The 21,309-nt window shown below is 54.2% G+C and overlaps 1 protein-coding gene across 3 annotated transcripts in view; it reads right to left on the bottom strand.

The window, feature by feature from the left end:
• HIP1 (huntingtin interacting protein 1) overlaps positions 1 to 21,309 on the bottom strand; it is a 50,335-nt gene that overhangs the window by 23,319 nt on the left and 5,707 nt on the right. Inside the window, exon 1 of one of the 3 annotated variants that reach the window (XM_049803387.1) lies at positions 3,164 to 3,278. The exons of the other annotated variants lie outside the window; for them this stretch is intronic. Coding sequence (XP_049659344.1) covers positions 3,164 to 3,181 — 18 coding nt within the window. The 5' untranslated portion in view covers positions 3,182 to 3,278. Of the gene's footprint in view, positions 1 to 3,163; positions 3,279 to 21,309 lie in introns of those variants that run through there. 3 annotated transcript variants of the gene reach the window in all.

Below are 21,309 nucleotides of genomic sequence, written 5' to 3'. Positions count from 1 at the left end.
CAGGGCTGTGTGAGCATCTCCCTGAAGGTGCTGCTGCCCTTCTTGCCTCCTGCTTCCACCAGCTGAGAAATAATCCCCAAAATGACACAAGTCTCAGATTTCCTTTTGCTTGGGCCATAAAAACAACCACATCTTCCCCAAAGCAATGTTGGCTTTTGATGTTAGAGACCCCAAAACCTCACTGCATCTGCCAGCGTTTGCTCCCAGTGGTGGTGGCTCAAGATGTTCCTCTCTAGGAGGAGATGCTGACGGCACCAGCTCGGATGTCAGCAGGAGAAGGAGGACCAAGGTGTACCAGAGGCAGCCCTGAACCCCAAGAGACACCACCATAGGGGCCTCAGGAGAGTGTTTGGGGACACCTTGCCCTGCACCCTGCCCTGCTGTCCCACCATGGCACAAGGGACACCCCAAACTGGAGTCACCAGGAAGACAGCCACGGGCTCTGCGAGCCATGTTGGAAGCCAATGTCATTACCACGAGGCTTTTCTTGGCAGAGACCTGCCCTGGCATCGCCACCTCCAGGTCCGCTCTCCCGAGGTTGGGAGGATGATGACTTCAGATGGATGTCACGCTTGGTCTACCCACCATCAGCACTCCACTCTCCAGCGCACAGTAAAGCCCAATATGAGTGTTATGGGGAAACTCTTCCAGCACAGGTGGTGCTTCCAGGGGAGAAACCACCTGGGCCAGGCCAGGGAGGGCTGATGTGATGTTCAGAGGTCTCTGCACCACAAGGAGACCCAAGAGGATGGCAGCTGCTGTCTGATTCCCACCAAGGCCTTTTCCTTGGTGAGCTGTAGTACCATTGTCATGGTAGAAAAATGAAAATAAGTTGAAGGATGCACATTTTGAGCGTATCTGAACAGACCACCCCAGTAGCTCCCAGCTCCTTCCAAGGGCAGCAAGTTGGCATCAAGGCAGAGGTTGGGATCCACAGGGTGATGTACCCATGAGCTGCATGTGCAAGGACCTAACCCACTGCTCCTCCTGGCCTTTCCAGAGCCTCCAGCAAAAATAACAAGTTCAACACCATCACGAGAGCTGGGGCAGGATGAGACAGCACAATCCAATCACTCCTCCACCTTCGAGGCAAGCAAAGGGTAAGAACGAAGGCAACCACCCAGCTGACTTGTGGTGGGTCCCAAGGACTCAAGTGAGACCTCCGATGCCAGGAAGGGAGAGCTGGGCTGATCGCCACTGGCTGGAAGGGTTTGGTTCCACCAACGCCAGGGATGAGAGCTTGCTATGTTGAACACATCACTGCCCACCATCAGGGGACCAGCACCCAAAGAGTTGGGCCACTGGATTTTTCCAGTGCCATAAACAATTTATGCAGATTAATTATTTGGACATGTGCTTTTTAAATGCAGTTTAAGGAATACAGACTTTTCCAATACACAGATAAACCTTTGGAAGAAAACCAAGACAGGGAGAAAACTGATTTTGGGCAGAACAGCTGGCAAAAAGCGAGGCTACAGAAGAAGCCAAACCTCACCAACAACCATCGGGGAAGTTGACACTGTAAAACTCAGATCCCTTTGAAGCCTCCAGCTGAAATAACAGTCAAAAGAGAAGTCAACCTAGGCTGCAGAAGAGCTTGGGGAGTGCTTTGGTCACCTCCAGCACAGGCCCTGGCTCCCGCTGCCAGGCACTTCTGATCCACCGCAGCCGGAGACCCCACAGCACAACCAGACCCCATCACGGGTGGCTGGATCCGAGCAGAGGTAGAAAACCAGGAGGCTACCCAGGACCCCCGCACCCCTCCGCAGCTGCTCCCCATGAAAAACACTTGTTACTCTTCTCGCTTCATTACTGATATGGGCACTCCATCACTCATGCTCCCCATTGCCCAGCTGGCTCGGTCACGGCCCGGAGCCCTGTTAGCCAGGCTTTTAATTTTAAGTGGGGATTTTACACAAAGATAATCTCTTCCAGCAGCAGTGACTTCCATCTGGGGAGGGAGGGCGGCATGCTCTCCAGGGTTGGTGGTTCAGGACGGTCCTCCACCACTTTCAAATATTCCTAAAACATTCCCAGTGGTCCCGACTGGAATCTTTTGCTTCCCAGTAAATGCAAATATTTGGGCATTTTTTGGAACAGGGGGAAATAAAGGAGCAAGGCTGGAGGATGCAGAGAGCAGACACCTGGTGCTCATTTCTGGACATGCATTTCAGTGATCAGCTGCCATCCCAGGACTGACCTTCCTTGGGAAGTTTTACCCCGGCAGGAATACCCGGGGTGCGTATCACCCGAGCGGGATGCTCCCGAATTCTGTGGAGCCGGGAAGCCCCAGGGATGTGGAGCCCCACGGTGCCAAGGTAGCTTTCGTGGAAATCCTTCCAAGCAACGCCTACCGCCGAGCGAGCAGCAGCTCCGGCGAGCAGACGGGGCGTCCTTTGCCCGTTATCCCTCCAGGAGGTCTGGATCCTGCAACGGAGCTGAGAACAGCCAGCACCACGTGGGCTCTCCGCTGCACCCAAGGGTCCTTCCCAGTCCCTAACCCAGCTCTGCTGGAGCACCGTGAAAAGCAAAATCCCTCTTCCCAGGTGAGCAGTGCAGGGGATGACCATGCCTCTCTGCGGGAACGGACCCTAAAGCCCCACTTTTCACCCCAAACTTGTTTCCATCCCTAACGTCCAGGTGAGGGGCTGCTCCCATGGACCAAAGGGGCTGCGACAGCAGCATCGTGTGTGGGGACGCAGGGACATGGGGAGCGGGTGCTCGTGGCACCACCTGAACCCAGCTGAGTCGAGGACCGGGGGGAAAGCAAGTTAAAGGTGTGGGAGGCAGCGACCCCCGGCCCAGGCTGCAGCAGCACGGGGGGGGTGGTGGTGGGGGTGGTGGTGTCAGCTTTAACCGCGAGGACGAGCCCCCTGATAACCGAAGGAGGGGGAGCGCGGCTCCCGCTGCCACCCCAAACCCACCCTCGGGTTCCCCCGGGTTTTACACCCGGAGACACCGATACCTGAGGGCTATCAACAAACTTCCCCGGGAAGGAGTTTCGCTGGATGCAAACCCCGATTCCAGGAATAAACCTGGATGCCGTGCCCTGCCGAGGTGCTGGGGGGACGGACGGACGGACGGCTGCGGGCGTCTCCCGGAGGAGGGGTCCCCGGGGTGCGGGGGGGAGGCGGTGCGGGGGTCCCCGGGGCCGCGCACTTACCACCTTGCCCAGCTCCATGGCGGAGGGGCGGCCGCGGCCGGGGCTCCGGCCCCCGTGGGCGCTGGGTGCGGACTCAGCGCGGCGCGGCGGCGCCCATGGCGGCGGCCCCGCGGGGCGGCGGCGCTGGAAGGTTCTGCCGGGCGGCGGCGGCGGCGGCGGAGCGGGGTAGGGGGGGGGGCGCGCGCACCCGCGCACGGCCGCGCTCCCGCCAGGGGCGGGGGAGGGGGCGGGGGGCTGCCGCGGCGCTCCGCCGGAGTAACAAAGGAGCCCCGCGGAGGCGCGCGCGGGGGTGGGCGCGCGCGTGGGGGGAGGCGGGGGGGGGGGGCCGGCACGCCACGCCACGCCACCGCCCACCCGGGAGCGCCCCGCCGCGGCGCCCGCCCGCCCGCCCGCCGGGTGCTTTCGGGGCAGCGGCGTGGCGGAGGCGGAGAGGATGATGCCCGGAGGCAGGGCGGGAGGTGGGCGCCGCACCCCCCGGGGCAGCCCGCCCGACCCCCTGCCCGAATGCCCTGCCCCACCTGCACCCCTCTGCCCCATCGCCTGCCCGACCCCCCCTCCTGCACCATCTCTGTGCCTGGGGGGGGGGGCGGGAAGCGACACCTGAGGGTCTGGCCGCTGATCCGCACAGGGTTTCCCTGGCCCAGGAGCCCACTCGGCTGCCGCAGTCTCGGTTCTAACAACAAAAGCAATTAAACCGGCGTGGTTAAACGAGCCGCCCGGCCTCAGCCCACCACTCTCGGGCAAGCACGGCCCGCTGACGGCCCGCGTTGCCTGCACTCTGAGTGGGGACTGCCATCCCACCGTGGGACAGGCAAACACGGAGGGAAGGAGCATTTTGGTTTTTCCCCAGCTCCTACCAGCGCTCAAGAAGCACTTTAGCATCTTCCAATGGCAGGCATGAAAGAAACCCAAACAATTCTTCTGTTCTCCTGGGATCCCCTAAAAGCAAACCCAAAGAGTGAGGAGGAAAAGCATCGCACCTGCCCCTCAGCTGAAGGCAGAGGAGAAACTTCACGGCCCTAAGAAAAAAATGCTCCTGTGGTGCTGGCCCTGGCCGAACACGCTAATCCCCCAGGATTACTACAGTCTAGTCACGGCTCAGCCACTTACTGCGGGATGGTGACTTGGCCGCTCTTAATAAGATAACGGGATCCCCCACCCCTGTGGTGACAGAGCACCACCACCCCGGCGACCTGCCAGCACCCAGCTCTGCACCCACCCACCCCACCCAATTCATCCCAGCCCTGGCTAGGGGGGGGGTGGGGTGGGCAGCTTTTAGGGTCAAGACCCAGGTCGTGTTTTCCTCAGGTGGCCATTAAAGCCTCCGCTGTGATTCCTGGGACAGACGGACAGATGGATGCACCGCTTGGCAGCACTGCAGGTACACAGCTTGTTTTTTTGCTGGACCAAATGTGTTTTCCTGGATGGGATGGTTTCAAGCAGCAGCCAAATTCCTCTGGGAGCAGAGTCTGGTCCCTGCTCTGAGCCTGGGGGTGAGCAGGAGGCAGCGCTCCGAGGGTGGGTACCTGCCCCGGTCGCAGGTGCCTGCCCCCATCACGGATACCTGCCCCTATCATGACAGGCATGACAGCACATGTGTGTGGCAGGAATGGTCTCTGCTATGCTGGCCATGAGAGGTATGGCACCAGCCCCGGCATCCCTGGGACAGGGTGTCCAGGCCCTGAAAGCAGAGGGGACAAACCCAGAATTGAGCACTGTGGCCAGGAAGGGGCAACGGGGTTTGTGTCCTCCCCACAGTGAAGCCCCTTGGCGAGCAATTCCCAGCTGTGCTCTCTGCATGGGAAGTGGGAGCTTGGGTCCTTGCTGTGCAGCCCAGCCCCCAGCCTGGTGTTCTTCCTGGCTTAACGGGATTCTGGAATTAATTAATTCACCCTTAGTTGGGTGAATTGCTCTGAACCCAACGTTGCAACCGCTGCTGCCTTGCTGTCCCTCGATGTCCTGCAGATGCTGTCCACGCTTCCCAGAGCACCGTCTCCAGAGGCACCAAGAAGCCACAGCCTCCAGAGGCCGCAGCCCTGCAATTAGCACTTGGCCCTCAGGTTTTAATGCCTCATTTCCATGAAGAGACCTTAAGGCAGGTATGGAAAGAGCACACCCTGCAAGGCACAGCCAAAACCAAAGAGTATCCTCAGGAGCAAAAACGAATCCCCCTCAGCACATGCATTGGAGGGATGCGACTTTTCCTATGATGCCACCATGGCTTGTAAAATAATATGCAGGATCCATCCTTTAGCCATATTTACTGGCAACACCCTGTAATATCATTGAAACTCGTGCACAGCCAGGCCAAGATGCCCAGCTCCTACATACAGGCTTTGTGCTCCCAACATCTGTCCTTAATCCCATAAATTAAGTCAGCTCATCATCATTAGCCTTATTTTTCAAAATCAAGCTTTCACGCAAGCTCACCCCTAAACCAAACATCTTAGCTGGTGCTAAAGCCAGTTCAGAGAGAAGATGGTTATTGCTGTTACCGATGGTCTCCTATGGATGCTGCAGAGCTGGGACATGCAAGTGTCCGGCACAACCACAGCTGCTGCGTGGTTCCTCATGGCTGAGCCACTCCAGCTGGCAAAGCCCAGATTTTGGAGGCCACCAGGAAGCCCTTGGGGAAAAGGGAGAGAGCTCCAAGTCCAGCTGGCTTCACAGCAAGGGTGGGGGGGTCATCAGCTAGAGGGCAAAACTAAAAGCCAAGGCAGCTCCAGAAGAAAACCTGAAAATTAATTTAAAGGTGATTTCGGGAGGGTCCCTGGAGCAAAGGGAAACCAGTGACAAGCAAAGATGTGTTCCCCAAGCTGAAAGTACCGAGCAGGGAGCGTGGACGGCAGTGCACACGACCATGCTGGGGCTCAGGAGGGGCCAGTGTGACCTGTGGGGACAAATCCCACGGCTACAGGGATGCATTGGAGCAAAAGGAATTTCCTTCTTGCTTTACCGAGTCCAGGGGAGTTCCCTGCTGTGGTTCATGGCACCGCCGTGGAGAAACGCTGGTGCTGGCACATGAGAGCTGCTCCTGCCCCACACGGTGCTCCTGGGTTATTCCCAGGGGCTCCTGTAAAGATGCCAGGGTGCTGACCTGCTGCTCTCTGCAGCTGCAGGAGCATCAGCTCTGCTTCCAGTTTCCTTCAACTGCTATAGATACAAATATATACATATTATACTTAACTCACTGGCGCAAATCCACCAAAAGCTGTGCAAGAAATGAACTTGCTCTCAATCTCCGTGCCACTGCAGCAGGAGCGGGGTGGGATATATTGAGCATCCCCGTCGGGTGTGCAAACCCACACACTTCATCCCAGGGTCCTGCATCCCATCCCAGCAATTTGGGATGAGCTTGTGGAGGACCAGCCCTAGCAAGCCTCTCTGGAGCAGATGCACTCCAGTTGGGATGAAGGGAATTACCTTGCGAATGAAGGCCGTGGTGGGGGAATGCTGGGGATGAGCTGAAGGTGCTGCTGAAAAACCCCAGGGCATCAAGGGCGCTGCCTCCTCCAACCCCTCCAGCTCAGGGTGTAGGAAGGGACCTTTCCCAGCAGGGAACAGGGAAGGCAAAGCAAGGGCTGCTTCCCTGGAGAACTGGGGGGAGGCAGCCCCTCACTTCACCCAGTCTCCTGAGTGCTTTCATCAATCTCCTGATGATGCAGCTGATCCAGAGAGGTAGAGAGCCCCCTCCTCTGCCCCCAGCTCTATTTAACCTTCTTCAGTGCTGTGCTCTGAGATTCTTTACACCACCCTGGAAACACCGTCCATCCTCCTGCAGCTCCATTATTCTCCTGTGAGCTGCCGGGATGGTACGTGCGGTTCATACTGCGATGGATGAAGGAGGAAGAGATGTTCAGCATCTTCCCCGAGCCCACTGGAGGCTTCGTAAGCCGCATTTAAACTCAATTTCAGCAACCGACTCCCATTAAAATGAAGAGAATTAGGGCTAAAATGTCTCGGCAAATGTGGCCTTTTGTCATTACAGCCAGCTTGATGAGGTTCATTGGGTAATGATCTAGAAGGAATTTTCTTGTATTGGTTTTACACCCCCTACTTCTGTTTGAGAAAATCTCTGCCTGAGCTGATGCTTGGGACGGGGGACAGGATGGAGTGGAAAGCCCAGGCCACTCTGCTCCATGAAGCATTTACCTCTCTCAAAGGTCTCCTTCTCCGCCCCCCCCCCCCCCTTACTGTTCATTTTACTGGGTCTAAAAATACTCCAAAGCCTTTTAAACCCTCTTCCCCTGCAGCCGCCTCCCTCCTGGATGACTAATAATATCTGTTGCTCCTTCTTGATCTCTCTGTGTTTTCCAAGTCTTCCCCGAGGGAAGGAACCAAACAGGAGCCTCGATCTCAAACCACCCCTTGGATTCATAGTCTCTTAAATTCGTTTTCCTCAGGGAAAAGCATTTTTTTCCAGCTGCTCCAGTATAGGAGCAGTTTAAATCCACCTCCCCAGAGCAGCTCTCTTAGCTCACAGTAAACCAGTCCTGCCCCAAGGCTTAACCATGCAAGAAGCTACTGGAGCATCTTTCTGATAAGGGATCTCCAGCATCTCAGGATTTCAGAGCTCGAGGTATAAAGCAGAGTAGCAGGTTCATGGGAAAACCACTGAGCACTTGGAAAACTATTTATTTCCTATCTTACAGGTTTCAGCTCTTTTCAGCATCTCTCCAGATCTGGAGCACTCACTTGGGGGATGCGCCTTCCAGGACTTGTTAAGCTGGGGTTCATTTCTGGTCCACAGAGCTGGGTAAGCATTGCTGGCTATGCACCGAGTTTTGCTTTTTATGAGAAGGGAGCGAATGCCGGGCAATGGGGTGTATTTGTAATGGTGTGATCGAGAGGAAAAGCCCACCTCACCATTGCTGTTTGTGGCAATGGCTTTTTTTTTCCCCACTGACTTTTGACCAGGGCTTGCACCAACAGGACAAGGGGAAATGGTTTTAAACTGAACGAGGGTAGGGTTAGCTTGGACATAGGGAAGGAAAGTTGTACGATGAGGGTGGTGAGACACTGGCAGAGTGACCGATCCACTGCGCTGTTCCACGACCTTCCGAGACAGAGCCAAGACCTGCCCCAGGCACTTCGCGCAGCAGCACCCTCCCCACAGCCAGCCTCACACCATGGGTTATGTGGGATACAGCAATGGAGCAGCTGTGCTGGTGGAAGCTGGAGGTGTGATGAATTTCTCTGGACTCAGACACGACAATATAGCCAAAGCCCTCTGGGCTGATCCCACACCACTGTGATTTTCAGAAGGGAACCAGCAACCAACAATCTTCAGAAACCCCTTACACTAACAATGCTGATGTAAAAAAAAAAATCCCCCAGTCGTCACAGTCTTGGTGAACTAGCTGCTTTTCAGTACGAAATCTGCACTCACAGAGGAGGCAGATTTAAAGGGTCTTTGGGTGCACTGATACTTCTGGAAATCCCCCTGGCCAACTAATGCCCAAATACCTTTGCAAATCTTGATTTAGGAAAAATATCCGCTCCAGAGCAGTGCTTAAAAAGCTCAAGGCCATTTTGAAATCCTTGTAATGCCGCAGTTTCCTGGGCATGTGAAAGCGAGAGGAAAAAGCAGATCAGTCTGAAGTGGGCACGGGTCCAGGGCTGACGGCCGCACTGAAGGGTTGCGCTGGCACCGAGCAGGCAGCATGGGCAGGAGCGGGCAGCCAGGGCTGCTGGCGAGGGTGTTATTTCAGTGGGTACCGAGCTCCCACAGCTCCGCACCATGGGCTGGACCAGCACAGGGAGCTGGGGAGGAGCGCTGCCCTTCCACATCACCCCAAGCAGAAGATAAATGCAGGGCTCTCAGGGTGGAGAACCACACAATTCCTGCAGGACCAACCGGCATGGGCGAAGCCAGCACCGCTGTCAGCCCCAGGCCCGGGCGTGGGCAGGGAGCCCGGCTCCATTATCCCTCCTGCCTTTACAGGAAGCTGCTTTGTTGTGTTGTCAATATACAGACTTTCTTAAAAAAAAAAAAAAAAGCCAGGGTTCATGCTGCCATTATTGATCGTTTGTTATTTTTAGCTCCTTTTTCAATCTATAGCCATTGGTGTTACAGCAACTGCATGAGCCTCATGTAACACTGCTCAGACAGTGCCTGTGGATGGGGCCAATCCAAGGTTAGCAGGAGCTCAGTGAGCAGCTCTTTAAAGCCAACAGACTTAAAAATGCAAGAAGGAAAGAGAGACATGGGATAAAGCAGCATCACCCCCACTCGCTGCTTCATCCTCCTGCTGATATTGCAAGGAGCCAGGCAGATCCTCCCATCCAAACCTGGAGCAGAAGAAACTCCAGTTCCCCACCTGGCGTGGAGGTCTAGGAAGCCATAGAAAGGATGACGCACAGCTGAGTGGTGCAGTCGATATGCTGGGGGGAAGGGGTGGCATCCAGAGGGACCTGGACAGGCTGGAGGAGTGGGTCCATGTAAACCTCATGAAGTTCAACCAGGCCACGTGCAAGGTCCTGCGCCTGGGTCAGGGCAATCCACAGACTGGGAGATGGATGGATGGGTGGATGGAAAGCACCCTGTGGAAAAGGATTGGGGGATACTGGTGGGTGGAAAATGAGACACGAGCTGGCAATGTGGGCTTGCAGCCCAGAAAGCCAAGCAGCTCCTGGGCTGCATCACCAGCAGCGTGGCCAGCAGGTCGAGGGAGGGGATGCTCCCCCTCTGCTCCGCTCTCCTCAGACCCCCCTGGAGCACTGCAACCAGCTCTGGGGTCCCCAGCACAAGACACACATGGACCTGCTAGAGCGGGTCCAGAGGAGGCCACCAAAATGGTCTGAGGGCTGGGACACCTCTGCTATGGAGAAAAGCTGAGGGAGTTGGGGCTGTGCAGCCTGGAGAAGAGATGGCTCCGGGGAGACCTTACTGCGGCTGCTCAGTGCTTAAAGGGGGCTTATAGGAAAGAGGGAGAGAGACTTTTGACCAGGGCTTGCACCAACAGGACAAGGGGCAATGGTTTTAAACTGAACGAGGGTAGGGTTAGCTTGGACACAGGGAAGGAAAGTTGTACGATGAGGGTGGTGAGACACTGGCAGAGGTTTCCCCAAGAAGCTGTGGCTGTCCCATCCCTGGAATTGTTTGAGGTCAGGTTGGATGGGGCTTTGAGCAACCTGATCTACCGGGGGATGTCCCTGCCCATGGCAGGGGGGTTGGACTGGATCATCTTTGAAGGTCCCTTCCAACCCAAACCACTCTGTGAGTCCATGATCCTGTGATGGACGGGGAAGGCACCACCTGAAGTCTTCGATCCAAAAGGACAGCCTTCAGCAGCTACAATAACAATCGTGGCAATGGGATGTAAACCTGCACACAACTTCAGCTAGTGTGTACGTGACCACTTCCTCATCACTCACAGATCTCTTCTGTCCCCGCTGCAGCCCCATCTGTACATGCAGGTTATCTGGAAACCCTTCTTGACTCTAGCTGAGGTCTTCCTTTACACATGCACAATGCACCGCTGTAGTTAGTTGCTTCCTTCTTGTGAGCCTAATGCTGACACCATTGAGATAAGCAAAATGCCCCGAAGAAGGAAACAGGGTTAGCAAAGGTCACAACTGCACTACCAAACCATCAGTGCTGTGCTCACCACTCCCATGTTTGCCACCTTGCTGCTTCTTGGGCTGCCAGCACCCAGAGCTCCTCTGTCACCCACCTCTTTGCAAGCCCCAGAGGTCTACAGGGGGATAAATGCTCCCAGCACCTGTCCCCATCAATGGGGCCATTTACACCCATCAACGGCCCCCAACTTTGTCTGCACTTCTCCACTTTGCAGCCTCTCCATATCTGGATCAGTGTCAATGATTCAGAAGATGGTCGATAAAACACAGCTCTCACCCATTTCCTTTTGAAGCCCCTAAGTTCTGGCCCGGAGGCTTCATGTATGGGGACCTGGAGGTTCACGCGGAGCATGGCTGGCGCCCGTGGGGCTGGAGACAAAGCCGTGCCAAAATACCTTCAGCATCTGCCCATGGGTGCCTTCCTCCCTCTCCCAAAGTGCAGGGAGGCCCATCCTTTTGGTAGTCTCCAAATGTCTACCTTAGGCGGTCTTCAAATTGCCCCATGAGAGGAATCATTTTAATTATCTGCTTTTGTTTGTCCCTTGAATTGAGACCTGCAGACCTGGTAGCAATGCCGCACGCGTGATGCTTCAGCTCAATGCCCAGCCAAGATTTGCGCACCCACCGCCCAGGACCTTCTCACACCTTCTCCTGAGCTTTACTTCCACGTGAACCCAAAAGACAGGGGAGAACAGGGCTGAGCGGATGCTCCTGGCAGCTTTGCAATGTGTACGCACACCTCAGCACCTACAACAAGCCCTAAATGTTAACAGGTTCAGCACACCCGCATAACGAACAAGGAACAAACTCCTCTGAAATGAAACCACCTGATGCAATAGATTGGGAAATTCCACAGCAAATGTTTTCCCTGCGTCCGGACCCCACCCTATGGGGCCAGATGCTGCCAGACCCCTGCCAGGCCCTGCCTGCAGTCTGCAAAGCAGTGCTGAAAGGACACAGAGGGCTGCAGACACTGAGCCTGCCTCTAGCTAACGGGCAGCAGCAAAAGTATTTATAGGAAATAGGCAACATATTTACAGCCCCGGGAAAGTTTCCAGCTCTGAGTATATTCATATTTAAGTGCCACGCGGTTGCAGAGAGAGGTCGGAGCAAAGCGGGTGATGCTGGCTCACAGCATCACCACCTCCTTCTCTGAGTGTTCCTGGAGGTTTCTCTGCTTTCTTTGGTGTCACAGGTCACTTTCCAGCTCTCTCAACCCCCAACTCAGCCGCCAAGACCCCTGCCCGCCTTCCTGTCTCCCAGAGAGTCGCTTCCCAGAAGTGTCAGCATGCCATGGGCTCTGAAGAGCTGTGGGTTTGCAGCCTGTGGTCTTGCAAAGGGGCAGCGGGCTCATCTCCCTCCCACCAGACCCAGTGGGATCAAGGTGCCCATTTCAGTTCAGGGAGAAAATGGTGGAGCAAATGAACTGATGTCCAAATGACAGATAAAACCAACATTCGCTGCTCAGCATCCCCTCACATGCAGTGGGTGACCAGTGCCAGGATTTCACCCCATGGCTGAACCTGCTCCCCTCTCCCCCAGCAAGGAAATAGCTCACTCCCAGCGTCCAAATCTCTGCCGCTGGGAAGGTTTGACCTTTATAATTAATAAATACTGGTTTAATAAATACATACAACCTAAGCCTCCATATACTTAATAAATGCATAGGACCTGAACTAAAGGCGACAGAGGGCTGTGGGCACTGGAGCACGACGGAACTCTGCATGCATCCCCCTAGGATCTCCCAGGAGTTCAGAAATGAGCAACCAGCTGCATTAAACTATGACTGCGGTCCCCAAGTGCCAGTCCCCAGCAGCCCTTCCCAGCGCCCAGGCTGGTGCGCTGTATGTGACGCTGCTGGCTGTAACCGGAGCTCAGTGCCCAGCGATGGGGTGTCCAGTCCTTGTGCAGAGGAGCAGGATGGGACAGAGGAGGTACGAGGGATGTTCTCTGATGGATGTGTAACTGGAAAATAAGCCAGTTCCATTCTGGTACATGAGTGCAAGCTTTTCTTGTGGTCTTTTAAGAGTACCGGTGGTACACACTCCCTGTGTTCGACACCTCTCCTATGTCTGCAGATGCTCCTCACCGCAGGTGATGCTCCCCACAAGGAGCTCCGTGACTTTGCCGGGCTGCGAGCATCTGGCGTGCTGCCTGCTTGCTGGGTGTGGAAAGCGCCTAGGGAGCCTGCGGAGCCTGAGCAGGGATCTCTGCTGGGACACAGGGTGGAGCCCGAGGTGGAAAAAACCCCCATGTATAAAGGAAACTGTGTTTCATGCGTTACTGCTGCCTGATGCTTACCTATGGGGGAATTGCAGGCACAATTCTGTGCAAAAGGCTGCAAAATCTCATCCTGAGATCTAGATATTAGTTCTTACTCATTTTCCTTGTTCAAAAACAAACACTGCTGGCTGGAGTGCGTGCCAGCATGCCCTTCAGCTTACCCGCCCAAGAAGGAAGGGTTGCACTGTCCTGCTCCTGTCAGCCCCAGCACTGCGGCTGGAGAGGAACTGAGAATTAAAACCCAGTGCTGGGTGTGGAGAACATGCCTGTGCCTCCTGGCAGGATGGGGAAAATGGATGAGAGGCACTTGGACTGGGCGCAGACTGCAAGAAGCAGCTCCATCAGGAGCCTCTCCAGCGGCAGGAGGAGATGCCCCCATGCTGGGAGCCACAGGTGCCCCATGGCTCACCCACATGTGATTCCACAGGGACACAGGCTGGGCTCGGGGGGGCTGCACCCACCACCCCGCTCTCTGCCTTCTCCGGCCCCGGGAGAGGGATGATGCGTTCTCTACAGTAGGATGGAGTTAGAAGGGATGCAGTGCTTGTTCCCATGGCTATAGGGGCAGGGAGTCCTGGACACAGCCCTACCTGCACACCGCCGCCCTGCCTGCACATTGCAGCTGCAGGCAGCAACACAGCCCCAGCCCAGTGCAGGACAGGGAGGCAGGGCAGCTGAAGGGCTCTGCACCCCGAGGATGCCACTGCCAGAGCTAAATAGGGCAGAGGGAAGGGCAGCCCCAGTATCTCCATGTTGTTTCAGGAAATCAGAGGGTATAATCTGAGAGGGAGATCTCTGCTCTCAAAAGCAAATCACAGCATCTGGAGCATGTGCAATGCTATTGCTGCCAAGCGCCTCCTGCCCGCTCGACGCTGAGCATGCATCGCTGGCAGAGGTGCATACAGGACACCAGAATAATGAGGTATCAGCTTGACAGACAAATGTGTGCTCCTGGCTACGTATTGACAGCTGAGCTGGAACTGAAGTGCAAGCAGGCACCGCTTCCCAAACCATCAGCCACCCCCATCTGTGATACAGGACTCATGTCAGCACACAAGCCACACACAGCAACTCAATCCCACTCTCCCAGAGACAGCAACAAGGGGTCCCACTGGTGCAGCAAAGCCCTGAAGTTTTCCAAGTACTTAAAATCAAACACCCTACTAAACACACCCAATTTCATTCTTTTTCAGCAATTCAGCAGTTGTCAGACACTGCCAGGCCAGCCCAGCACAGGGGACTGGGTCCTCACCCGCCCCCACGGCATCCTGCTGCTGGAAGGTGACAGGGCTGGCCGGCGTGACATGGGGGCGAGGGCTCCCATGAAAGCCCGTGGGTGACAGCCAGCCTCTTGGACACAAAAGCCCCAGGGATCAGACTTGTCTGGGCGAAGGTGGATGATGGCTGAGCAAGGCACCAGCCGAAGGAGCTGCACCCAGCACTTCTGCGGAGAAGAACCTCCGTGTTCCTACAGCATTCGGGGAATCAGGACTTTTTTTACATTTTTTGATAAATAAAGAAGAATGTGCTAGAAATCTACTGACTTGATATTATCAGAAACAACCCAGAGAGCCCTGAACACAGCCCAGCTGCCATGGCCAGTCCCCCATGCCATACACAGGTGCTTACTGGTGAGGCAGAGAAACAGAAACCCGCATGGTGAGAATTGGTGAGAATTTGCACCATGCTGCTACATGTGAGAAAAGCATATTGCAGCTAAACACCAGCACCAGGAAAAATGCAGGTGAGAAGCAGACATCTACATACAAGAGCACCCAGGTTGCTGGGACCGCCCAGGCATCACTGCTGCGGCGCCGCAGTCGTTATGTGGGGCAGCCATGTAGAAGGAGCTGAGCACTGGTCCTTCTTACCCTCTAGGACTGGAAAAGATGGAAATACCTAGGGTAAGAATAAGAAGCTCTCACCAAGGCTAGCACACTGTTCACAGGACGTTGGTTATTTCACCAAGCAGTAAACACCGCTTCTTGTTGCAGGCTGGAGAGAAATAGTCTCTTGCAGGTGCTGGGATCAGATACCTAAAATTTGCTCATCATCATAAGAAAGGAGCTGGCAGACTTCATCATCCCCCCCCCCCCCCCCCCCCATACGAATCTGCAGTTCTTAGCACTTCCACAATGTGCAAAATCTCTTTTTCCTGTTGATGGGAAGAGAAGCTGGAAAACTAGAGAGCAATTGTTCCCAGAGCTAGTGAATGTGGCAGAAAGGCAGGAAAAAGGGTTAAAATCATGAAAGATGTAACAGGGACAGTCTGGCTAATTGCCATTTCCACAGGAAGGCTGATTAAAAGAAAGAAGTGGTTCAGATTAGATCTCAGATGAATTTTTCCCAGGTATGTCCCATTCCCAGCAGGCATTGGTGTCACATCAGCGCATCCTGGCCGACGCAGCCCTGCTGCCTGAACGATGCTTGCACACACACAGAACTGCGGGGGCCAGCAGACAACCGGCAGCAGGGACCCAAACCAGTTCCCATATGATAAAAACCCTCAGGGGGAGATTGCAGCCATGGCATGCCCATAAATGGTATCTAAGTATTAAGGGATTAACAGAGAAGTCTAGAGGTTATATAGTTAATTATACCCCTCTTGGGTGGGAGAGAGGAGCAGATCTGCTGGGATGCCCAGGGCAGCCTGTGCCAGCCCTCAGGCAGCAGCAGGGCAGCTCTGCCCGCACCCCTGCCCTGGCTTTGCACTGCAGCCAAAATCCCAGCTAATTTTAAGGGGCTGAAAACCACAGGTTTTGTCAAACTGTCCTCTCCTTTTTGCTCCCATTTATTTGTGGCCATGGAGCAGACGAAGCTTCGCTTCCCTCCCAGTGGGCAGAAATTGCTGAATCTTTTGTCTGAGCTCTACGCTCACCACCCAGCAGCTTTAGCAAATACCTGATCATTTATCCACCCCCCAGACATTATTAATTTCTGCAGCTTCAGCCAACACCGCCAGCACACATGGAGCTATTCTGCCAAACCAGCCGTGCCGAGGCGTGAAATCTGGGGGTTATCGAAAATACAGGCAGGGGTGAAAGACCTCATTCCCTGGGAAAGCCATCTTGCAGAGGCTCAACGGCTGGTGTGAGAGCACTGGGAATAAGGCATAGGAGAAAGAAGACCCAGTCTGAGTGGAAAAATGCAGGACATGGTTCCCAGCTCAGCACTTGCGGCAGTGGGACTCTTCAAACTTGGATATCTCAGCTAAAAAAATAATAAAACTGGAATGCATAAGCAGAGAGCAGCCCTATTTCTAGCTGCGACTCCTCCCTGTGTGCTTGGCCTCTCAGACAACTCAGAAACTCAAGGCACTTCTTTCCGAGCTATAAAAAGAGCTGGAACAGGACTGCAATAGCTGGGAAGACAAACAAGAGGGCAGCGTGTCCTCCCATCGAGGCCAAGAGCATCACACCAGGAGAGAAGTGAAGCCAGGAGATGGTCTTGCTCAACCCAACTCCTCGCTAACATCACCTTTCAAGGTGCTCACAAGGAGGGAGGGCTGTGGGGCATGGCAGAAACTCCAGGCTGGATCCCACCCACTGAAATGTTGGCCGTGTCATGTCCCAGGTCATCCCACCACCTCTCACCCTGCCTGCACAAGGAGCAGTGAAGGTCCAGCTTCATGCCATGCTGCGTGTGACCCTCCCACCCTTCACCCTGACATAAGCCTGGGTTACTGCTGAAACGAGATGCTCTGTGCTTGGGGGGAGGCACAGGTACATCCATGGACAACTGTGGCAGGTACCACGGTGAGAAGAGTTAGGGCACAAAGCCTTTCTTGGGACCATGGGGAGGAAGGAGCCACACCAAAATGCAGCTCCCTGCTCCCCAGTTAGAAACCTTGCCTGACACCCACTCCACATATCCCAGCAGGACAGTACGGACCATCCAAGTTCCAGGTAACAGAATGAGACCATAAAATTTGGCAAATTCAGAAATACCTACCTTTGCCCTCTGCAGACAAGTATTTACTGCCACAGACACAGTCAAACCTTGCTGACACTGTCGGAACATTTCCTTCCCATTTGTGAAGTGTGCAAAACATTTCTGGCTGGGAAAACACAAGGTCTCCACCAGGTCACAGACTGGGAATGGCTCCATCAGAAGAGATGACTTCTTCAATGACTTCATTGACTTATTCAATGCAGAAGTCATCATCTCTTCTGGGGGAGCCATTCCCAGTTTACATTGACTTCTTCAACACAGAAGAAGTCAAAGTCTTCCACTGCCTCTGCTTCAGTATTGCCTTAAGACCTTGGAAAATCTTCACACACCACTAACTGGTGGTGTGGGACTTTCCTTGTGAGTAGTTCTGAGGGGTTGTAGAGCTGGACTGGGTGGCCCACAAGGAGCAACCTGAAGCTGGCACGCTTGGTGCACACAGTAACCATGGCTCAGAAGGAAAGGGACAACAACCATGGTGCCGATGGTCCAGCAAGGGCGAGGGCCAGCACCAGTGTGACCTGCTGCCAAGCCCACTGAGATGCAGGAGTGCCGATCAGTCCTTGATTCAGTGGATTGCAGAGTTTGCATTTAGTCCACACCTGGATGAACAGTGACCTTCACCAGCGGTTGGGGACCTGAGGGCCCCATCTCACTTGTGTAGAAGATGCAAATTGCTCTTTGCAACCGTACTCAGAGCCTTCCTGCACCCAGATGCCCAATACTGGGGGAGCACTGCTTGGTGGGAGCTGTAATCTCAGGACATGCATCACTAGGTTGGTTAAGTCTACTGCTGAGGTCTCAGCACTCATGCCATCACATCTTTTATGGGCTCTCAGGAGGAGGAGGAGGGACAATTCCTGGGTGTCTCTTATGTCCCGGTGCTTACGAAATCCTGTATTCTTGTTCGCTTCCGTGTGAACACAATGACTGGAAAACACTATTTTCCAGCCGGCATCTACTAAATAAAATAAGCGATGCCATGCACTCTCTAGAGAGTGCCGAGCTGCTTGCATGGACTAAACCAGACAAATGGTAACAATAAATAGCAAGTCTCCAGGCTGGCCCTGGAGAGAGAAGCCTCTTCTCCCAAAGGGTCCCTTTGTTTGCTGCAACTTGACTCTTTTCTGCATGGTAAATATTTAATGTGCCCTCCTCGGTGGCAGCGCTTCAGCTGCCACCCCAGCTCTGGCAGCAGAGTGGTGCTGACCAAGGGGCTGCACCATCCCATGCAGGGATCAGGTCACTTGGCAAAGTGGTGGACGTGGTGGAAAGCTGGGCAGTGAACACCAGACCACAGGAGACCCCCAAGGAACAGAAACCCAGATGCCAACAGCCTCTGATGGAGCATTTGGGGCAGTAGGACCAAAAACCCACCCAGGAAGGACACAGGCTGATGCTGTTAAATTGGGATTTATTGCAATCACATCAGGCTGGCTACCAGTCAGACTAGGTAAAAATAGCACGTAAAATTACAAAAGTCCTGGAACGAAGTAAACACAGATTCAGCAATCCCATCTGTGATCATGCTTAGCAGAGTTTTGTTAGTTTACTCAACAGCCAAGAAACAAAGAATCTTCACCTCAAGACTCAAAGAATGGCAGATCTGGACAACTCAAGTCAACCTCACAACCTGAGTTTCATGACAAAGCCATAAAAAAAGCCTGGTAGCCTCACTATGAGCTCCATAAAGCTGAACAAGCTCTGATGCTACCTGATTTGTCAGTAACACAGCTTTTGCAGCCACCACACTGATGCTTTTTGTGTTGGTGGGAACAGAGAATGCAATGGTGTCTGCCTGTCTGAGCACCAGACCAGCATGGCTGGCTAAAGGCAGGGCAAGAAGGGATCAGCAAGTGTGCGCCAAGCCCCGTGGGAGGGCACAGGGTCCAAGACACAGCTGATGGACATACCCACCTCAAAGCCTGCGGTGGGGACAGGGACCATCTGGGGGCACTGCTGTGCTGGACTGAAGTTGTTGGAAGCCCTGGCCAGGGCCATACCTAGAGTAGCCACAAGGCTAAGCCTGTCCTTGTGGTATAACACCAACCATGGCCACAACCAACATACATCACATGCTCTCCATCGACGGGAGACTTGTCAAGCTGCCAAAATGCAGGGACCAAAATTCTGCGGTTACAAAAGGAAGCTCCATGTACTAAGACACAGTTTTAATCTGAACGAGGGTAGGGTTAGCTTGGACATAGGGGCGAAAAGTTGTACAATGAGGGTGGTGAGACACCGGCAGAGGTTTCCCCGAGAAGCTGTGGCTGCCCCATCCCTGGAAGTGTTTGAGGTCAGGCTGGATGGGGCTTTGAGCAACCTGATCTACCAGGAGATGTCCCTGCCCATGGCAGGGGGGTTGGACTGGATCATCTTTGAAGGTCCCTTCCAACCCAAACCACTCTGTGAGCCTGTGATAAAATATTAAATGTCTGCAAACGCTGTTGAGCAAGTAACTTCACCTTTTCCATGTAGACCAGGGATCATTTACCTTCCACTGTGATTAGTCCGGAACAGCACACAATGTATAATTAGTCCAGCCGTGGGCTGGGACTCGCACATCCGGGCTAAAATACCGGCTGCGCTGCTGGTTTCTGCTGTCACCCAGGGAACAGTTTGTCCCCAGGAAGTTTTCTTATTTGGTGACTGTGCAAAATGAATCAGCCAAGCTGGTGGCAGAAATTAGGGCCAGGATCCAGCCCTTCCTCCAGCCCTTGGGCTGCTGTGTGACGCCCCAGTTGCTAGCCCTGTGTCCCCACTGTCCCAGTGTGAGTCAGCTGTGGGGGAAAGCAGAGAAGGACTGAATCCCTTTAGGACAGAGGGGTTTTAAGTTGATTCTCCGCAGCCCACACCAGCACCTGGCCCACCAGGGCTGAGTCACAGGGCTGCCCGCAAAGCCTCTTCTCCTGCCTGCACCAGGGTGTCCCTGGGGTGGTCCTCACCAGCCCTCCCACCGTTGCTTGCTGTGTGCCGATTATGTTTTTTGAAACATAAGTATCAATATTCTTCATTAAAAAAATACATTTTTAATAAAAAAGATTTTTTTTTTAAAGTTTAAGCATCAGGTTTGCATAAGAACATGCCTGCAAAGATGCAGCAACCTCTGCCTCTAGCCACTGCCCCTGTTCTTGCTTGCTTTGAGTTACGAATACATCCAGTTTTCCAGCTCAGAAACACACATGTCCAAGGACCTGGGTGTCTGTCAAGTTCTGGATCTGTGCAAAGGCTGGGGCAGCCATTTTAGTCTGCCAGCCACAACAGCGAATGAGTTACACAGTCGGAGGCCAGCGATGGGATGAGCACGGTCACAGCATGCGGGTGCCGGGGCTCATGCCTCAGCACCTGGCTGCCAGATGGTGCCAGAGCGGGTGATACTCAGCCTGGCCCCATGTCGCACCCATGGGACAATGCGCTGGGATCTGCAACAGGCACCTTCTGACCATCCTTGGTTTCCAAAATTTCCAAAATTGTCCCTTCTGCAGCTTCTGCCCCTTCACTTTCGTCTGTCCAGAGGTTTTTTCCCCTGGAAGAGCAAAGCTGGGAAGAGCCACCCCCTCCTCGTGACAGGCACCCACATCCCACCTGCCCTTCCCCACCATTTTCCCTGGGCTCAAGGTTCGCTGTCAGTGCCAGTGGAGGGGACCACACTCAGTCCAGAGTCCTCTGACGGGGAATTTGGTAAAAATAATCTGCCCAGCTGGCTCCTTCTCCCCAGCTTTGCAGGAGGATGTAGTTAAACAGGCTGAATTTCAGAGGGCAAGAGCCCTTGCACTCTTTAGTGCAGGACACCCTCAGCTGGGAGCCCTCTCCTAACTGCAGAGCCACTGAATTACAACCACCTTGGCTCACATCATTCATGCTGATCTGTATTTCAAAGATCAGAGTTTAAAGAGCCTCTTGACACCATCAGGGCAGCACGTGCTGAGTGAGGGGCAAAGGGTTTTGGGGGCAGTAACATCCCCCAGCATCCCTGCCTTCCTGCTCAGCCTCCGGCATGATTTGGCGCAAGGTCCCCCCTTGTCACTTGGTGGTCCAAAACCATCACATTCCCATCTGGAACAGTGCCCTGGACTTGGTGGCAGAAGTCCCCCCACTTTCAGCACCAGACCTATTTATCGCCCTGAGGCTCGGCTGCTTCTGGAGTCCATCACCACATTAAAAAACTCAGTTATTTCTGCATATATTTCAAAAAAACCCAAACCCCTCCATCCCAGATTGCACTGAAGAGAAAAGCAGCCCCTAATCTGGTAAAAGACAAACTATTTTCTTTCCCTGGGGATGGAAATAAATTCCTAAGAGGGACTTGCTGAAAAGAGATGAGATGACTCATT

This window comes from Accipiter gentilis, chromosome 6 (genome assembly GCF_929443795.1).
Source record: "Accipiter gentilis chromosome 6, bAccGen1.1, whole genome shotgun sequence".
NCBI lineage: Eukaryota > Metazoa > Chordata > Aves > Accipitriformes > Accipitridae > Astur > Astur gentilis.
Note: the sequence above shows the minus strand (reverse complement) of the source record. Positions and strands in the feature narration are given on the sequence as shown.